Consider the following 19673-nt stretch of genomic DNA (forward strand, 5'->3'; position numbering starts at 1 on the left):
GTGACATTATATCAAAACCAACTCAGTAGAGACGTGAAATAAAACTGACACAAATTAAACCAGAACAATTAATTTATTAGATATCCGATTTTAAAATAAGTTATTCAGTACTCGACTAAAAATATTGTCATCAAATACTTATTTAAGCCAAGAATAAAAGCATGTAACAATACCCATTATGCATAGAAATTTGCAAAGTAATACAAATAAGAAAATCGGTCATATATAAGACTCGTCAAGATAATCAGAACAAGTGAATGAAAACAGATTGAACAGGGTTTAGCATTTCACATGACAACAGATATACAACCAAATTACAAATTTCTGGAGATAAAGAACCAATTTCCTTTGATAATGATAGTGAGAAGGTTAAGTAAGGCGGCAATCTGAAATCTGATATTAACCTTGAGGTTGAAGAGCATGGAAATATGAGAGCAAAGTCAGGTTTCACTAGCGCTCTATGGTAAGACAAACTGGATCTCAGCAAACAAAACATTACATGCAGGCAGGTAAAAAGTTGGATGAGAGCAATCTTCCACCAAATAGAGCAACAACGTAAAAAAAGCAATGGATCGTAGTTGCTCAACGGATCATGATCTCCCAAACAAAGAGCCACAATCATAGAAAAAGGAACCCCTTTCCATCAGTGCCCCGTGAAGAAAACAAGAGTGGTATGCATATTTGAGTGCAATTGTGGGTAGCCATTTGCAGCTGAAAAGATTTTTTTATGTTTTAAAAACCATGCATGTCCAATTAGCAACAAAAGAACCCAATGATGAATCCAAAAGGACCACATTAAGCCAAGAATCCTGCCAAAAGGTCAATAACATTAATAAAGCGCTGGCCAAAGCAGAAATCTAGCAAAGAAGAAAGTAGGTGTGCTAGACAAATATTCAATAATTTACCGGCTTGACTACTTTTACTCAAAGATCCTGAGACGGGATAGCCAAATGGGCATTCTACTTTTAAAACTTCCTTCTCCCAATGAGAAGAAGCAAAACTCCACATTTGGACCTCCATCTTGGTCTTTCCAAAACCCACCCATCCAACACCAACAAAACTTTCCAATACGTCTTAAACTGAATCAGGTAATCCAGCAGCAAATATGTCATACGCAACTCCCCATGCATTAAAGTCACAATTCACAAGATACCCAGCAGCAGCAATTATAGATAGCATAGAGCACAACATCGAATTTGACCGCAAGTCAAGTATGCATAAGATTTCACTAGACCAAAAGATCAGCATTTAGGAACATAAAGAGTTTGCAAAATGTGCTGAGTATTGCATATCAAAATACTGGTATCAATGATCCATCCAAACAACAATCCCAGAAGTCCAGAGCATTGTGAAGTGGGAATGAAAAATAAAGTTGAAGCATTGACAGCGACCTCTTCAATTTTAAAGCTGTAAAAAATCACAATTACAACTTCATTAGAACCACAAACACAAAGGACAGAAAGGAGAGATGAGAGATCATTACATGCTGAATACCTCATTGAAAGATTAAATTATATCAACGAAAGCCTCCTGATCCCCGTCGCTCTCGCTCATACGGTCCTGCACGATCACGATGATATCGATCATTTCCGGAATCTCCATGACTACCGCCATCCCTGTTGCGGCCCCCTGAAGAACGATCTGCATTTCTATCTGGACCATAGTGACTACCACCACCACCACTGCTTCCACCATATCTACTTTCCCTACCACCATACCTTCCGCCACCCCTGGACCCTTCACCAGGGCATTCCCTAGCAAAATGACCAGGTTTTCCACATTTAAAGCATTCACCACCATTAGATCCTCGGCCCCCTCCACCTCCATAATCTCGGTTACGATCACGATCACGACCACGCTCCCGGTAGCGATCACCATCATCTCTAGTTGATCCTTGTTGAGGCTGGGCTCTATCAACAGTAATAGTCCGCCCATCTAAATCCATCCCATTCATAGCATCAATAGCCTCTTCCATTGCTTTCTTTTCATCAAATGTGACAAATCCAAAACCACGTGAACGCCCAGAGAACTTGTCAACAACAACCTGTTTCAAATATATGGTGAAAGAGAAGATTAATAATTTCCAAAACAAAAATAATGCTTAGATTCATAAACATATTACACATATTATTTTTATTTTGTTCATTTTATTTGGTAATAAACAAGTACATCATGTCTTGTAATTTTACTCCTAGAACAAAAAAGGGAGGATAAATTCCAGATATCAGCAAAAATGTACAGCATAAACCAATTTCTACGCAAACAAAAATTATGATACTGATAACAATAGTTTCAGCTAGATGAACTACAACTATTATAGTTATAATATGATACTGGTCACCTTTGCCTCAACAAGCTTGCCGAACTTTTCAAATGTATCCTTTAATTTTCTATCAGATGTTGACCATGCAAGGCCACCAATGAAGCAGCGATACTCTTCCACATCAGACATTTTAAACTGCATAAATGCAGGAAGACAAGCATTAGTACATAATGTTTGGATTAACTATGCAAGACAAGCCATCCCACCATCTAACAAATAGCTGGAAGTACCGCTCCCTATTAATATAGACAATTAATTTTCAAAAATTTAAGGAATCAATGTTTGGTTATAAACCAAAAGACAGCATAATACTATGATTAAAGATATTGCCCAACTTGTGACAATTAACATCTACACTTCAACAGAAAAAAAAAATTAACTGAAAAAAAAAGTGAGTCTATTTCCTGGAAGAAAAATAATAAAATAGTTAGCCTATAAAGCAATCTTGTGTATCTATGTATCACATTTTAAGGGCACAGCAGCTCTGTCACTCGGTCACTTACGAATCCTATTAAAAATTGAGGGTGAAAATTTCAGGTAAGAATTTTTCGTTCAAGTTTTATGTATAGTGTAGCAAAAAGACAGATCACAACCTGGGCAAGGAAAACCTAACTAGGAACAAAAGGACACAAAAATAGGCAAAGTACAACTATGATTGCACAAAAATTAAAACATTAAGTCAAATTATTAAAATTCAACCTATATAGTCCCTTATGCAGGCAGAAACCTTTACTAAAATTGTGAATTTTAGGGACCAGAATTCAGGCAAGCGAAACAACCCCGTAACTTCCAAAAACGAAATTAACTAAACTCATTATCATATACAGCTTCAAATTGTTGTTAATAAGCGAATTAGGACAATTAGAAACCAGCTTGAATCAGAAACATACGAATTTGAATTGAGGGAGTGAAAGAAGAAGAAAATCAGGGTTAAATACAAAATTAGGCAAATAAAAGGGAGAAAAATACCGATGAGTGGAGAAGTAGTTCCGGGCAAACACGAGGAAGGAAAACCTAACCGAGCCGAAGCGGAAAATGAAGATGAAAGTTTGCGGAAAGACAAGTATTACATATATACAGCACTCACCCTCGTTACTAGGTTACCCTCAAAATATGACGTGTTTTTTATCTTTATTTTTCATTTTTTAATACATATTACCAATGTTATATTTTTTATAGGCTTAAAAGTATTTTTACTTCTTAAAAACATCTACGAGTTTTTTTAATTTACTCACTATTTTTTTTTCATTCCTATAAAATTTGTATTGCTGTTTCTAATTTAACATTTTTTATTTTGATTTTTATAAAAATATTTGTCTTCAATTTTAATTCTCCAAAATTTTAAATTATTACTTTTAGTCTTTTATATTTATTTTAAGATAGATAACTAAAAATTGTTTTATACATCTTTATGCGTGGCATAGTGTGATAGTAACATTATCACAAGACCGTTATAGTGCTTACTTGATATTTTATTTAGCAAATAAATAGATAAATAGGTCATATAAATATTAAGATTCAAAAATAGTAATTTTCAATTTTAAAGCAAAAGAAAACTATAGGGATCAACATAAAATTTTACTAATTTTATAAAGATTAAAAAAATGTTTTTATTTCTGTTTTATATTTTCAATTGATTAATAATAGGTTTTAATTGAAAATAAATATAATTTATTAAAAATTTGTAAGACATTTGGACAATGGTAAATAAAAGTTATCTTTATGAATTTGATACTAAAAAGTAAGATTTAGCTCATACAAATATATTTCAGATGATGAAATATATAAATAAATATTAATTTACAATTGTTAAGTAAAATTATAAATAACTAGTGAAAACACATTAATGAGGCATTAATGAGGAATTTTTCTAAAATGTTGAAATGGTTTTCTTGTACAGTGAAACATTGTAACAGTTCTTTTGAGAATCACTTAAGGGCATCAAAGTTAAAAAATTCTCAAAGAGATAATTTGAAATTTTCAAAAAAAACTTAATTTATTATAACTTTAAAACATACTTGTCCATAATCTCAAATTAAATAAGGAAAACATCAATTACAACTTACAAATTTATTTGCATAAACTTCCAAAATATCCTTGCAAAATTTTTATCGTAGATCCTCTCTCTCATCAATTAACGGCTCGAGAAACATCTTCATTCATATATGTTCCCTTACAACACTCATGTTATATGATTATCGCATTATACACACACAAAACAACAACAAACAAGTATGAGTGAGCTTACAATATCAATATAAAAAAATAAGCATGTAACACAAACATTTCAAGGGTATAGAATATTTAGGTTTCTCCTTTTCTTACTTTTCTACACATCTAAGATAACTAAGGTCACACTACTCGGATAGAATGGTTAAGTAGTCCTTTCGCACTTAGCTAGGACCTATTCTCCCTACTCTCTTAAGTCTTACAACTAAAAACTCTGGTGCAACACACGAGGTACTATACTCAATCTCATTATGTATATTTTGGGGCGAACAACTTTGTCGATTTATTGCGCCACACATACTGGATAACAAAGTACTCACACCCACTCTTACTACTCGTCGTTGCTCCTCCATTAGTGGTTTTCTTGGGGGTCACCTTTGGGTCTCTCTAGGAGAATAGGAAGAAGGTTGTGTGGCATGCGGCATGTGGCATGAGCCACCTACTTTAACGACCAAAAGGCACGATTGGTCTCCCTAGAATGCAATCACACATTTGTGTTACCTGTCAATGAAAAAGGAAACAGACTTAAATCTCTAAGAATGTGATCAAGTGAGATAACCTATTGAATTGGTTACTCTACACCAGATGAATAAGAGCAGGTTTCATCTCCATGTTGGTTATGTTCATCACTGACCTAACAATGTTGATGAAATTCAACGGTCCTACAAATGTTGAATGTTCTCCTAGAGTACGTTGTCCAACCTACTCCAACCATATCTACCTCTTCTTCTTGGTCTAACAGTTGAATGTGAGATAAATTTAAGAAATCTGAAACATTTTTTGCTTCTCTTTATGAGGCTTCAATTGCTTCCTTGAAAATTCTTCAACATATCTTGTTATTACCGAAGCTATTTTTTCAATTTTAGGATCGTAAAGTAATTTATCTACTGAATCCTTCTTCTCATACAAAACAAGGAAAAAGTAGAAGGAACGAGTTAGTAGTAACGATTTATTTATATTAAAAGTTTAACTATACGAAAAAAAAAGGAAAGAGAAATATATAAAAAAAAATATAAACAATTTATACCAAAATTGGTGAATAAAATACAATTAACTAAGCAAAACGCAAATCCCCAATAATGACACTAAAAACTTGTTATGGATATTGACAAGTGTATCAAATCACACAAATAATAAAGTGTATAAGTCCAAATGTCATTTTTCCAAGAGACTCACGTCATTAAGAAAAACTATGATTATTTACTTATTTAGGAGAAAATCTTTGAATAAAATAAATCAAATTCCAAGAAAATAATGAAATTGATTAAGTGAAAATATATGGTAAAAATGTAAGACCCTTGTAAACTCAAAATTTTACCAAGTTGTAAAAATTTTCAAGTTGTAGTGTAAAATAGAATGCTGTCAAAATTTGACATGGTTTACTATTTTATGTATAACTTTTTATACAATTAATATTTTGGGTTGATTCTTTTTCCATTGGAAAGTAGACTCAAAGAGCTTCGATTCAAGTACTCATATGCCTAATTCCGACTTCGGGAAGGGGTTCAACCGAACTGTCAAAGTTGTGACAGATGTGCTGTTTGAGTTTTTTGCTGGTTAATCGATTAACAGCTGTAGTTAATCGATTAGCACTTGAGTTAATCGATTAGCTACGTCAGTTATGGAAACATAACAGCTTGGAACACATTTTTTGAGCTTGCAAGGTTGGGGAATCTTCCCACAAACCTTTCTTTCCGGATTTTGGGGCTGGAAAATGGATTAGGATGGCCAGATGTTGGTCTTTTATTGCTAAATTACAATATCATGGGTCCTTGCTTGTCTTGGAGCCATTTCTTTAAATCCAAATCAGATTTGGAAGTTTGGGGAGAGTGGAGAGCTTTTTGGTGTGAGGAGAACGAAACTCTAAGTGTGTAGAGGTGTTGGAGCTTGCTTGGTCTACCAAGGAAAGGAGGAGTTACTCTCTTGGAAGAAGAAGTTAAGATCTTCAAGAGGTAAGGGGAGCTAACTTATCTCTTCTGTGATTATTTGTGTGCAGAATTTACTTGATGAATATGTGGTTTCTTATGGGTAAATGTTGAGTATTAAGAATTTGAGAATGAGAAATTGGGATTATCGTATACATAGGCATGCCATGATTTTAATTGGTTGACTTGAAGGGATCCTTGTGTTACAACTTTGATCTATGAATCTTGATTAAGTTATATGATGAAATATTGGTGGAAATTGATGGATCTATGTTGAATTGATGGTGGGATTTCATTCTTTTATGTTGGTATATGTGGATGGAAAGTTTTGAACCAATTTGGTCATGAAATGGGGTTGTATATATAGAAGTTTATCTCACTGTATTTTGATTTGCGAAAATGGATTGAAGATTGATGAAGGTGAGAGTTATAAGAGTTGTTTTCAGATTTGGATGTGGCACAATTTGGGATTTTGAGTGGTGGAAGTTACTCCTTTCCTTTGTTTTCTTGAATTTAGAAAGTGGTATGTGCAGACTGTTTTGGGATAAGTTGCAGTACGTTTTTTATCTGTTTTGGTGTTTAAAATCTTGGAGGAAAGATCATTGTTGGGTGCTGAATGTTGAGTTGCAAGTTGTTAGAAAATTATGCAGGGATATGTGGTTGTTGGATAGTTAAAAGAATTGATTTTTGCATGAGAAATTGGATAGGATGATGTTATGACGTTTCTGGCTGATTGTGGAGTGGTAATAGACTCCAAATATGTTTGAAAACATGTTAGAAGTGTTGAATATGTACTGGAAACCAAATCTGGAAAATTCTGGGTGAAAAACCAGAATCTGGTTGCTGTCACGGCGCTCCAGCGCCCATTTATCGCGCTCCAGCGCGCGATGGTCAGGTTGAGTCGCGCTCCAGCGCCCTCTGGTCGCGCTCCAGCGCGCCTGAATACAGCAGCATGCTGCAGATTCTGTTTTTAGGAGTTTTGGGGGTTCTGGATGTCCGTTTTGGACGTTCTCTAGGTCGTTTTGGGGGTTCTTGACCCTTCCGGAACTGTTGGTGATGGTTTCAAAGTTGTTTGAGTTACCTAAATATGAGTATTAAAAGGATATAAAGAAAATGTGTTATGTGTACACTGTTTTGAATTGTTTGATATATCTATTTGATATGGGAGTGTTGGGTGATCTGTTTGAGATTGTAAATTGATATGAGAGTGATGTTTGGATGGTTAAGTACTGTTGAAATCATAGTTGTATATGATTTAATTATGAGTTTCATGTTAAAAGAAGAACTTGAATTGTTTACAATTTGGTATTGTGATGCTTATGTGATGATGATATGATAGGTACGTTATGGTATGGTTGGATTGGTATTATGAGGATTATTGGAGATGCATATTTTTGGCTGGTTGGTGTCATTAAAATGAGTGGTGGATAGTAAGCGTTGTGCGTGCTGGCCCGGGGAATCTCTTTAGGTGAGTGATGGGGGGTATACTTGCACTTGTCCGGGGAAGCTCTTGTTCAGAGTGATGGAGGGTGACATTGTGTACTTGCCCGGGGAATCTCCCTATAGAGTGATGGGAAGCAGCACTACACATTGGGGTAATGTGTAACCGCCCGGGGAATCTCTTACATTTATGTAAGAGTGATGGGGGTGACGTGGGGTACTAGTCCGGTGAAGCTCATTACAAATTTGATTGGCGTTGTGCTTGCGGGCCCGGGGAATCTCTTTAGGTGAGTGATGGGGGGTATACTTGCACTTGTCTGGGGAAGCTCTTGTTCAGAGTGATGGAGGGTGACATTGTGTACTTGCCCGGGGAATCTCCCTATAGAGTGATGGGAAGCAGCACTACACATTAAGGTAATGTGTAACGGCCCGGGGAAGCTCTGAAAAGAGTGATGGGAGTGACGCTAGTACATATTGGTGTATGTATTTTGATTCGTCTGTAATATTGGTGGATGTAGTCTGATTTATTTTGTAATGCATATTGGTGTATGCATTTTAAATTGATATTTTGATACATATTGGTATATGCATACGGTTGGAGCATAATTCGTACTTGGGTATATAGTTTGATCTGGTTAAGGTGTGGATGATAGCATGTTATTATGAGTATGTTTATGATGTATAAGAATTGTATTTTTGTTAGCTCACCCTTGCTTGTTTGTGCATGTGAATGCGATGATCGTATAATGTGTGATATTATACGGGAGCAGATGTTATTACAGATGTGATGGCTGATGCTTCTGAACATGCATAAAGGATGAAAGAGAGATGGGATAGAGGACTTGGGAATGTATTTTAATATTTTATTCGATCCTGACTATTTGAACAATTTTATTTTCGGAATAATCGGTTTGTAATAAATAACGTACTATTTATCCATTGAAGTTGAATATTAAAAATTTGAATTTTTACTTACGTGTTTTACGGAAAAAAAATTAGTCGGCGTAACACCAAATATCGGGGTGTTACAAAAAACCTCATCAAGATTATGTTTCGTGATCCAATTCCATGTAAAAACACTAAACAATATATCTCTAATTCCTATTTTAGCATTAACACCACTATTTAACAAGTCCTAATTTCTTAGAAACAAGTTTAAACCCTAATAATAATAAAATATTTAAAATCTACTGGTTGTTCTATCATAGTCTAGGTTCTAAGAATAAGAATAAAACACAAGAGTAACTTACAAAGATTTAAGATGCATTATGTCCAATCCACGTGAATAAGGGAGTTAATTACTCTTATATATTTTGAACTGTAGAAAAGAATCATAATGAATGCCTTTAATCTCCAAAACGAGTCTCTATTTTCTATTCTTTAGATCAAGTTCCCTCTTTTCATTTTCATAACGTTAGACAAATGAACCAAACTGGACTAGATTTGAAATTTGTACTTCATTTTCATTTTATATTTGAAGTAATAAACTCCGTAAATAATTGATTTTGTTGATATGTTATTTAATCTTAAGTGATTCCACTATGCAAAATTATAAACTAAATACTTATCTTTTTTTAAATTTGTCTATAAAATCTTAATTATCTAAACAAATAATAATTAAAATACCAATAAAAAATAAAAGTAAACAAAATTAAAAATATGAATATGTCAATTATGATTCATCCTCAATAAGGAGAAAATAAAAATTCCTACTTATTGAAACATTATTTAGTTATCTTCCAAGTCTTGTGTACTTATTGGAGTTGCCCGAAAGATAAAACATAATCTCATTATTTCAAATATATTAAATAACTTCTAATAGATAACATTGTCTATACCCACCAATTTAATTAGGAGGTATTCTACAAAAGTATAACTTACGAACAACCATATCAAAATAATTTACCTTTATTTTTAAAGTCTTAAAAACATATATGTGAATGTATTTTCACCAAAAAGAATATCATAATTTATTTCCGCTTTATCTAATAATATCACTTTGAACTTTAAATGACGTGAATAGCAAAAATATTTGTATTATCTTTTACTAAATTTATTAAAGAATCCATAAATCAATGATAAAAAGTTAATCTACACATATTCATAAAGATGATTCATTTTTCTCGTACACTTTTTTTTTCAACTTCACCCTTTAAATAACCGTTATTTTAAATTAGTATAAACTATTTTTATATAGGTTTAATACATAATTTGATCTTTACTTCTAGGGTTTGGTTCAAAGTAATCATATCTTTTAAAAAAGTTCAGTAAGACCCCATATTTCGTTAAAAAATGTTCAATCTAGTTCTTTTCGCTCACGCCGTTAAAAATATAACGGTACAAATGTCATCGTGGCATCTCATAAGCACGTAGCACACGTTAATAGGTGGATTTAAATGATTTTTTAATTTAATTTTTTTTTTCTGTCACGTCATCATCACCATCTCTAAACAAACCTTAATTTCTCTCTAAGAAATCCTAGCCGCCGCACCATCCAGCGTCGTCACCACCATCCTCGCTAGCAGCCGTCATCTCCAACGCATCACGCACCACCACCAAAGCGTTGCGACGAGAACGCGAGAAACCCTAGGTCTCCACGGTTTGCTTGCAGGTCTGATTGTGGTTGTAGGTAGAGGCAAGCAATGACGCAGTTAGTGGTGGAGAAGAGTGGCGATTCGCGATCTGCAACAGCGGCGTATGGTGGACGATTCTATGGTGGAGATTGGACGACAGTGCTGCTGGCGCGACAACGATTTGGCTGGTGCGAGGGTGAAAATTGTGAAGATTGGTGGTCGCGGCATAACAAGGGATCACGTTGGGTGGTGGCGCGAGAACGAAGGTGAGATGCGAAGGTGATGGAGGTGCAACAGAAGGGGAGAAGACGCTTTGGTGGTGGCATGTGATGCCTTGGAGAGGACGGCTGCCGGCGAGGATGGCGGTGACAGCGCTGGATGGTGCGACGACTAGGGTTTCTTGGAGAAAAATTAGGGTTTGTCTGGAGATGGTGATGATGACGTGGCAGAGACTTTTTTAAATTAAAAAATCATTTAAGTTCACCAATTAACGTATGCCACGTGCTTATAAGATGTCACGGTGACATTTGCACCGTTATGTTTTTAACGGCGTAAGCATAAAGGACCGAATTGAACATTTTTTAACAAAATATGGGGTCTTATTGAACTTTTCTAAAAGATAGGATTACTTTGAATCAAATCCCTAAAAGTAGGGACCAAATGATGTATTAAACCTTTTATATATAAGTAAGATTATTTTTTTCGCTTACACTTTTTATAAATAAATAAGATTCATTAAAGAAACCATAAATCAATAATAAAAAGTTAATCTACAAATCTATATAACGATGATTCGTTTTTTTTGTACACTTTTTTTTCCAACTTCACCCAAATAACCGTTATTTTAAATTAATATAGCCTATATTTATATATAAATAAGATTACATTTTTGCCTACACATTTCATTTTCAATTTAATCCTTTATGTTATTTAAAATTAAAATAATCTATAGCTATGGCCATGTATAAATGTAAAACCCCATAAAATAGTATTTTTAGAAGTAGTGGTAGTTTAAAATAGTGAAACTCGATTATTTTAATATAAATAGTTTGGTTATAAATGAGTTTTATTATTTTAAAATACACTATCTCTCTAAAAACCACTTTCTTAGAGTTCTATGACTGTTTTCTAGAAGTTCTTCTTCTCTGCTCATCTGATTGAAGAACTAAGACCGTAGGAGTGATCCTGGCGGTGAGCTCTTGAATTCAGACAGATCAGTTTCTCCGTCTGAGTAAGTTAAGTTTCAACCCTCTTTTCTTTAGTCCTTTCTTTTTTTTCTATTGCATGTGGACCCATTCATTTTGCATGCAATGTCCGAGTCTTCTATAAGTCTCTCTATTGATCAGTAATACTAATGGTATATCCTGATCGTGTTTCTGTTGTTTCTAGGTACAGATAGAGCTCCCTGAACTATGGGAGCGGAATGTGATTCTCTATAGCGGTTGGTCTTCTAAAAGGTAAGAGAAGTTAGTGTTTTATTATGTTTTGAGTTATGAAGTATGAAATTATAGTTATTAGTATTTGAGTTGAATGTATGTTCAATTGTATGCTTGAAATGAGTATGTTAGTCTTAAGTGTGTTTGATTAATTAAATTTGGTTGAATAATTCTGATTTGATGTGATACTTAACTTGAATATTGATCTGGTTGTGAAATTGTTGGTGATAAATTAGTTATATGTTGAAAAAAAATGATATGAAAAGAGACATGAACTAGTTTGGTCTAAAAAGTGAGGTTTTGATAGGTGATTTTTGTAAGTAAGGGTATAAAGGGATAAACAACAATGTGAGACATTTTTTAGGGTCAATTAGAACTTGTTGATAGCTTGAGTTGATAGAAATCTGAGATAGAATTTTTAGGCTTGATTTAGGGGTTTTGAAGTGAGATTTCAATTTGGTAGGTTTCAGGTAGGTTTGAGTGTTTGGGATCTGTCTATGAGTCATTTGTGACTTGTTCAAACCTCTAAGTGATTTGGTTATGAGCTAAAACTGGTAAAATTGAATTGGAATCCATAAAGTGAGGTTTTAGTTCTTTTAAGTTGGAATCTTATGGTAAAATAATTCAAAACGAGTTTAGATATGTTTATATACTTTTGGTTAGGTTAATTATAGTTTAGAGTTCAATCTATGTGTGTTAGATGTTATTAATAGTGTTTAAGATAGGTCATGGGAGGTTTAGAGGTGCAAATTTTGCAATTTAAGTGTTGTAGAATTATGTAGAGTAGTTAGACGAGAAAGGGGGTTCGTTGAGGGAGTTTAGGGAGGTTTTGCCATTGGGTTCTAGGGTTTGGGCGAGCCAGCTCGCTTAGCTTGGGAAGCTTGCTGTTTTTAGCTCTCGTTGGACGAGAGGAAAAGCTCATTGGGCGAGTATTTGGGGTGGTTTACAGAGAGTTGTAGAGGTTATGCGAGCCAACTCACTTAGCTTGAGAGGCTTGTAGTTTTGCCTCTCGTTGAGCAAGTAGAAGTTGTTAGTTGGGTGAGTGAGTTGAGGTTGTTTGATTGTTTGCTTTCCATTTCTATTTTATGTTTGGATGTATATGGTATGATGTTTTATATAATACTCATAGGTATGTGTGTAACACATGATAGTATGGGTTTGAGGTTGGAAGGGTTTTAAGGAGAATTGTTCATGATTGTATCAACTGTTGTTAGTATAAATGTAAGAAGCTGATATGCGGGTTTTCTTGATACTCTAATGATCATTCATGTTCAATTAGAGAGAGATGAGTCATGTTCTGAGAGTAGTAGGAGGTCCTAACCTAGGGGTCGTTCTGTAATTGACAAATGACATTTTAATGGACTAACCTTGTGTAGTAGCTTTGAGTGGGACAACTCTTCCACCACTATAAGTGTAGAATGAGCCATAACTCGACATTTATACTATATCGTAATAGCCAAGTCTATGTTTATGATATGATTAGGGTGCTTGTTATACTATGTGTGAAGTGTGATATATGATGAAATTTTAGTATACCATGTTGAATTCTTTTTAGGGTTAAATATGTTTTTAGTCCCTAAACTATTGGCCATTTCTGGTTTTCGTCCCTCTTCCAAAGTAAGGTACACTTTAGTTCTCATTCTTTACAAAAACGTTCGTTTTAGTCCTCAAAATTTTGTTTTTAGTTCTCGTTTTAGTCCTCAAAACGTTCGTTTTTTCGACTAAAACGAACGTTTTTTAAAGATTGAGGACTAAAGTGTATCTTACTTTGGAAGAGGGGCGAAAACCAGAAATGACCAATAGTTTAGGGACTAAAAACATATTTAACCCTTCTTTTTATCACTTGCTTACCCTTATTTCTATGTTTGTATGTTTGTTTGTCATATTCTTGTTTGCGATGATCACCTTAATGATAAGAGCAGATAAAAATGTCTTTTTGATTGCTCTAGCGAGAGGGAATGATAAAACATGTGTAGTTAGGTGGTTCTACAAGTGTAAATCTTTGCCTTTGTGATAGATTGTTTAACCTAGTTATTTTATTATCATCTTTGTAATGTTTTATTTTAATAGTTTTACATTATTAAAATAGGATATTATAATAAATAAGATTTATTTTCCTGGCATACACAATTTTTTTTTTCAATTTCACCCTTTACCTAACTGTTATTTTAAATTAAAAGCATTACATTTTCAAACCGCTATCTACATTTAATTATTTTATAAATTAAAATAATTTTACCATTTTATTTTTTAATTACTTATTTTTTTATTCAAATAATTATTAATAATAAAAGCTACTTTAAAAAAATATTTTTAATAAAAATGATTTTATAGTTTAATAATTTATAATAAAATAAAAAAGTAGACACATATGCTAGAATATGTTTCCACTAGTTTTGAATAAAAAAAAAATATCTTTTAACTTTATTTAACATGTTCCCAAACACTTAAAACAGTACGAAATTAAAAGAACACGATTCAGTTTAAAATTTTCAAATGCTATGTGGAGAAATTCCAATAGAAAACTCGAAAAAAAATTTCACCTTCGCAACGAAAACCAAAATTCACAAACTTAACAATAAAAAAAAAAAACTTAATCAAATATTAAACCTTACACCAAACGATATATGTTAAACAAATATTAATTTAAGAATATGTACATCAACCACGTCGAAATTCTCATTGACAGAGTTGGCGTCCGATTATTACAGTCATAGATTTTGTAGTTAGGAAAGCTTAAACATACAATTTTTTTTTTACAAGAATAAGAAAAAATATATTTATAATTTGCAAGGGATGGAAAGCGTATTTTTTCTTCTTTATATAGTATACTGAAATGAGTAAAAAAAAAGTGTAATTTTTGTTAACCAAGAACAGTGTAATTTGTTTATACTGTCTTTGGTAAAAAAAGAATCGAAAATCTCATTCCAAAAAGAAAAAGGAAAAGGGCTGCGAGGGTTTAGGGCTGGGTTTAGTACTTTCACTTTCTTTCTCTGTGATTTGGTATCAGTTCTTCAATTTCCTTTACTTTCAAACTCTGTTTTGCTTCCAGAGAGAAAAGAAAACCATGTGGTATTTGTGCGTTTTCTACCACCGGTTGTTGGATTACAGAAAACCCGAAGTGGAATCTCTGGCACAACTCTTTGGAGCCATTGAGGACCCCCAGAACGACGACGTTCCCTTCCAACTGCAATGGAAGCTCCCTCCTCACTACCACACCGATTCCCCTTTCCATTTCGTAAATCTCCCTTCCGAACAACTTGCTCATGACATTGCCAAAAGAAGTCAGTTATTACCGTTGAATGATTTTCCGTTTTTGTTTTATGAGTCTGTTTGATATTTCGATTTTTAATCCTTTTCTTTTGGGTGGAGATTATGCAGGCATACTTGTGAAGGGAATGTATGAGCTTTGGGGGGAAGGGAGTAGCTACGAGGAGTTGAAAGACTCTGTCTTGAGTTACCCTGATGAGAGGAAGTTCCCGTACTTGGATTCTGATAGCACTTTCAAGATTACTGTTGATAGCTTCGGGAAGGTCATTAGCCTGGAGGAGCAAAATGAACTCATTCAAGGGCTCTCTTATATCCCTTTCAAGGTGCGTCGAGTGTTCTTTTAATCTGATCGGTGTGAAATGTTTGATCAGCCTATTTCTCAGCTTTGGTTGGGCTATGTAGGTTCGGAAAGTATTGGGAAATTTGAGATGTTATCTTGAACGTGGGAAACTATTGACTTTGTGCTTGCTCTTGATTCAAGACAGCTTTTAAGTGTTTTGTTAGGTAGATTGATTATAAATAATCTCTTGAAATTTTAATTTGAGTATTTGATTTTCACTGCCAATTTATTGGAATGTTGTCTGATGGTGTTAAGTAAGATGGAAACTGCATTGAAGGTTCTGTGAAGGGTTTTCGGATTTTATGTCACAGTTCCGCTTTGGTTGGGTTGATGTGTTTTTTGTATCAACTTCATTTTGAACAAGAAGTACCAATTTTATTTTATTTTTATGTTATTATTCATCAAGCTCTTTGAACTTTTCTAATGCATTGAGTATTATTTTACCTTTTTCATACGGGCCTCTTAGTTTTCCCCCTTTGTTTTTATTTGAGCTGACCAGAGTCCATTTATATTTTAGTTTAAGAGGTCAGATGGGCTATGATCAATGAAAATTCTCATTATTTATTGAACTTGTATTATTTTGCAAGAGTTTATACCCATCATTGGTTATCCATCTCTGTTTGCAGGGGCGTGTAAAGTTGAGAAACCCAGATCACAACTTCTGGCTTATAGAAGTAGATAACTATGGAGGTAATAATGGTCTTCCTCCAATTGTACAAAAGAGAATCTTCTTTGGTCGTGAAGTGGGTGGGGCTGATAGGAAGCTTATACCCACCTATCAATTGAAAAGCCGTAATTATCTTGGGCCAACAGCCATGGATGCTGAAATGGCTTTTCTAATGGCCAATCAAGCACTGGCTACTTCTGGGAAGCTTGTTTATGACCCTTTTGTTGGAACTGGAAGTATTCTTGTTGCAGCAGCTCATTTTGGAGCAATGACCATGGTCAGCTTCTTCCTTCCTCTTCTGGGTGATCTTTTTTGCTACTTATCCTATTTTGCATTCTTTTTACGGCTGATTACTTCCAGGCAAGTTCTTGCCTTTAACAAGTACTGTTATATATTTTTTAGGGGGCTGACATTGACATTAGGGTAGTCCGTGATGGACGAGGTCCTAACTGTAATGTTTGGAGTAATTTTAAGCAGGTAAATGTGCAAACAACACTGTCATTAGTTGTTATAATGGTTATTCATGAAACATAGTATTTGTGTTGTTAGAATTTAGCACCTGAATTATCTATTTTAGGCATACTTTATAATTTGTATTTCAATGTGATGGACTTATTAGGTTACACATTTTGCAGTATGGATTACCTATGCCTGTTGGTCTTCTAAGGGCGGATAACAACCTTCCTCCTTGGCGTCCAACGTTGAAAGAGGTGATTATTTGAAAAGAAAAAGATCTTGACCTTATACTTTTGTTCTTAATAATTTATCTGTTTCTTTTTTCATTGAGAACATCCCACTTGTTGTATGTCTTGACTCATGATTTTCCAATATCAACAATGTATTGGTGTTTCTGCTGTCTAACTAAAATAAAGAATAAAATATTATTTATTTGGGCTTTCTTACTTTACTTTCAGTAATTGTGCTGTTGACTCTGGTCTGGCTTTCTGTTATTTTTACTAAAATATGCAAGTGGTAGATTGGTATTACTGATGATTTCAATAATGGTGCACAGATGTTTAGCAATAGACTTAATCCTGAATTGGGTTTTCCACCAATCCCAATCATTTTTTCAAATACCTTGCTCTCTGTAAGCCTGCTAGATCTCTTTAAGTTTAGCATTGGATTATTCAGTCTTGTTTAAAACGACTGTTCAACAGCCAAGCTTTATGTCCTTATCCAATTATGGGCAATACATACAAGACTTCCCTGAGATCAGAATGCAATCTACCAAGTCTTTTTACTTGACGGATATCCTCTTCCGAAAGATTTGAATGAAGAGAACTTTAGTGTAAGGTGAATAGTAACATCCGGATTAGATGCAATTGGGTATTAGATAAAATTATAGAAATAAGTTGGCTGTCAAGTTCTGCCACCAGTTAATTTGTACTTAATTTGGTATTATCTCTAATTATGTTTGAAAGTGAAAAAATAAATGTTGGTTGTAATTTTTATTTTTAAGAAAATTGTTGATATCTTTTCTCTTTGTTAGGTATTTGATGCCATAATATGTGATCCTCCTTACGGAGTACGAGCTGGGGGACGCAAATCTGGTGGTCGGAAGCTGCTAAAGGGAGCTGTGAAACCTTACACAGTTCCGGATGACAAAAGAACAGATCACATACCATCAACTGCACCATACAGTTTAGTTGAGTGCGTGCATGATTTGCTTGATCTTGCAGCCAAGATGCTTGTAATGGGTGGAAGGCTTGTGTTTTTCTATCCTGTATTGAGAGAAGATGATTTTGCTGAAAGCCATTTCCCAGAACATCCATGTTTTAAGTTGATATCTTCGTCAGAGCAGATCCTTAGTTCACGTTATAGCAGGGTATTACTGACAATGGTGAAGACAGGTCCTTACACAGAGGAAATAGCTGAGGTGGCTAGGATAAAGCATATGGAGTTTAAGGAGAACCATGTAAAGTGGTTGGAAGATGGTAATCTTCATTCTGCAGTTTTCAGTCCAGCTGATGGTCAGTTAACAGAGGCCGGTGATCCCAAGCTTATTAAGGATCCAAAGCCTAAATACAGAGGAAAGTATGTTTAGTGTTAATGGGTTAGATGGTCTTCTTCCTCACCATTACATTAGACAGCACTGTATTTCATTATATGGAAGCCAATGTACCCTTTTTAGATTCAAATAGTGAGTTTTTCTGATCTTTGTTTTTTCATATTATTCATAGACATATCTTTTTCCACCACTTTATCCAATTTGATGAAAGTTACAACATTACTACTTTCCTGGGATCTATCCTACGAATTTAGAAATATGTTTCTGATTGACTATTCTGAAAGGTATTTTTTGGAATTAGAAATATCTTTCGAAATACTCTGCAAAATATTAAAAATAAAGTGTAAGAATTTTATTATAATTTTAATGAAGGGTAATTTGGGAATTACATCTTTTATGGGTGTGTAAGAAGAAAAACGAAGGGCGCAGGGAGAAGAATCCTGACTATTTTATCCCCAGTTCTCCTATCTCCACCTCCCACTCCCACAACTTCAAAATACATTTATGATGTAGTGGTACATTAAGTAGACAAATACTCAAGAGTGAAAAATGGAAAGAACTAATTACACCACGAAATGAATTAAATATTATAAATAAAACATTCAACATCTTACATTTTTCTTGAGTAATTCAATGTATCCACTTTCTATACTCACCTCCACTTGAACACTATGCTAGTTTTAGCATGTGTAGGGATCCTATATTTAATTTCTATGCCTCAAAAGTGAAAAAAAACACAGGTACTATAAATTGAAGAGTTGAATAACGTGTTAGATAAAATATGAAAACCTTTTACAACACTTTTAGAATTTTTTCTAATACAACGTGTTTAAAAGAAAAGACAATCTTAGATATAACATGTTAAGACAGATAACGAGATGTAATTCTACGTGTCATCCAAGGTTTTAAAAAATAATAATAATAAGGTTTGGTAAATCTAATAAGGTTGTGTGAACCAATTTAATAAACATGTGAAAACTTGTGAAGAAACAAAGAATTAGGCTATTGTTGGTGGTGTTCATATTTTTAGTATAGGTTTTTCGTCTTAAAGGTGATCCATAACATCTTAGGTAAAGAAGACTCCGTGAAAAACTTGAAGTCTTGGTTGAAAACAAGAAAACAAGAGAGTATATATTTGGTGAAGAAGAGAGATTTCATTGTATTTTCTTTGCATGGTAAAATTCTCTTTTGCTTTCTCTTTGATTTATAATATTTGTCTTGTTAGGGGATTGTCCTAACAAGTAATTTGGACACTTATTATTTAAAGGTTATTTGTAGTTGGTAGGTAAGAGGGAACCAAAGTTCCTTCTAATTCATCATTATGCCACATAGTGTAAATTTAATTGCTTTCTTTAATTGTGATAGTTTAGTATTTGTCGACTTGTATTTCAAGTTTAAATTCCTTTGAGAAGTTTGGTACAAGAGAACTTGAGGTAAGACTTGACTAGGAAAAACTTGGTTT

The 19673-nt window shown here is 33.9% G+C and overlaps 2 protein-coding genes across 2 annotated transcripts; one reads left to right on the forward strand and one right to left on the reverse strand.

Moving 5' to 3' along the window:
• Positions 1–1195: 1195 nt before the first annotated feature.
• Positions 1196–3429, reverse strand: LOC108323391 (glycine-rich RNA-binding protein RZ1A). The gene is made up of 4 exons (XM_017555839.2): positions 3293–3429; positions 2342–2458; positions 1495–2044; positions 1196–1407 (listed from the first exon to the last, which is right to left on the reverse strand). Exons 2-3 carry the CDS (start codon positions 2450–2452, stop codon positions 1517–1519), a joined length of 639 nt encoding a protein of 212 aa, XP_017411328.1. The 5' UTR covers positions 2453–2458; positions 3293–3429; the 3' UTR covers positions 1196–1407; positions 1495–1516.
• An 11415-nt stretch (positions 3430–14844) lies between these two features.
• Positions 14845–18371, forward strand: LOC108333327 (uncharacterized). Its single transcript, XM_017568743.2, has 6 exons — positions 14845–15210; positions 15308–15519; positions 16163–16480; positions 16606–16680; positions 16839–16913; positions 17693–18371. Exons 1-6 carry the CDS (start codon positions 14994–14996, stop codon positions 18245–18247), a joined length of 1452 nt encoding a protein of 483 aa, XP_017424232.1. The 5' UTR covers positions 14845–14993; the 3' UTR covers positions 18248–18371.
• The last annotated feature ends 1302 nt before the right edge of the window (positions 18372–19673 follow it).

Source organism: Vigna angularis, chromosome 1 (assembly GCF_016808095.1).
Source record: "Vigna angularis cultivar LongXiaoDou No.4 chromosome 1, ASM1680809v1, whole genome shotgun sequence".
Lineage (NCBI taxonomy): Eukaryota > Viridiplantae > Streptophyta > Magnoliopsida > Fabales > Fabaceae > Vigna > Vigna angularis.

Excerpts from the sequence above, each read along its gene's own strand:
- LOC108323391 (XM_017555839.2), bottom strand. The coding sequence starts at position 2,452 with ATGTCTGATGTGGAAGAGTATCGCTGCTTCATTGGTGGCCTTGCATGG. Across the intron at positions 2,045-2,341 it reads GCAAGCTTGTTGAGGCAAAG|GTTGTTGTTGACAAGTTCTC; the intron begins GTGACCAGTATC and ends TATTTGAAACAG.
- LOC108333327 (XM_017568743.2), top strand. The coding sequence starts at position 14,994 with ATGTGGTATTTGTGCGTTTTCTACCACCGGTTGTTGGATTACAGAAAA. Across the intron at positions 16,481-16,605 it reads ATTTTGGAGCAATGACCATG|GGGGCTGACATTGACATTAG; the intron begins GTCAGCTTCTTC and ends TATATTTTTTAG. Across the intron at positions 16,681-16,838 it reads TTTGGAGTAATTTTAAGCAG|TATGGATTACCTATGCCTGT; the intron begins GTAAATGTGCAA and ends CACATTTTGCAG.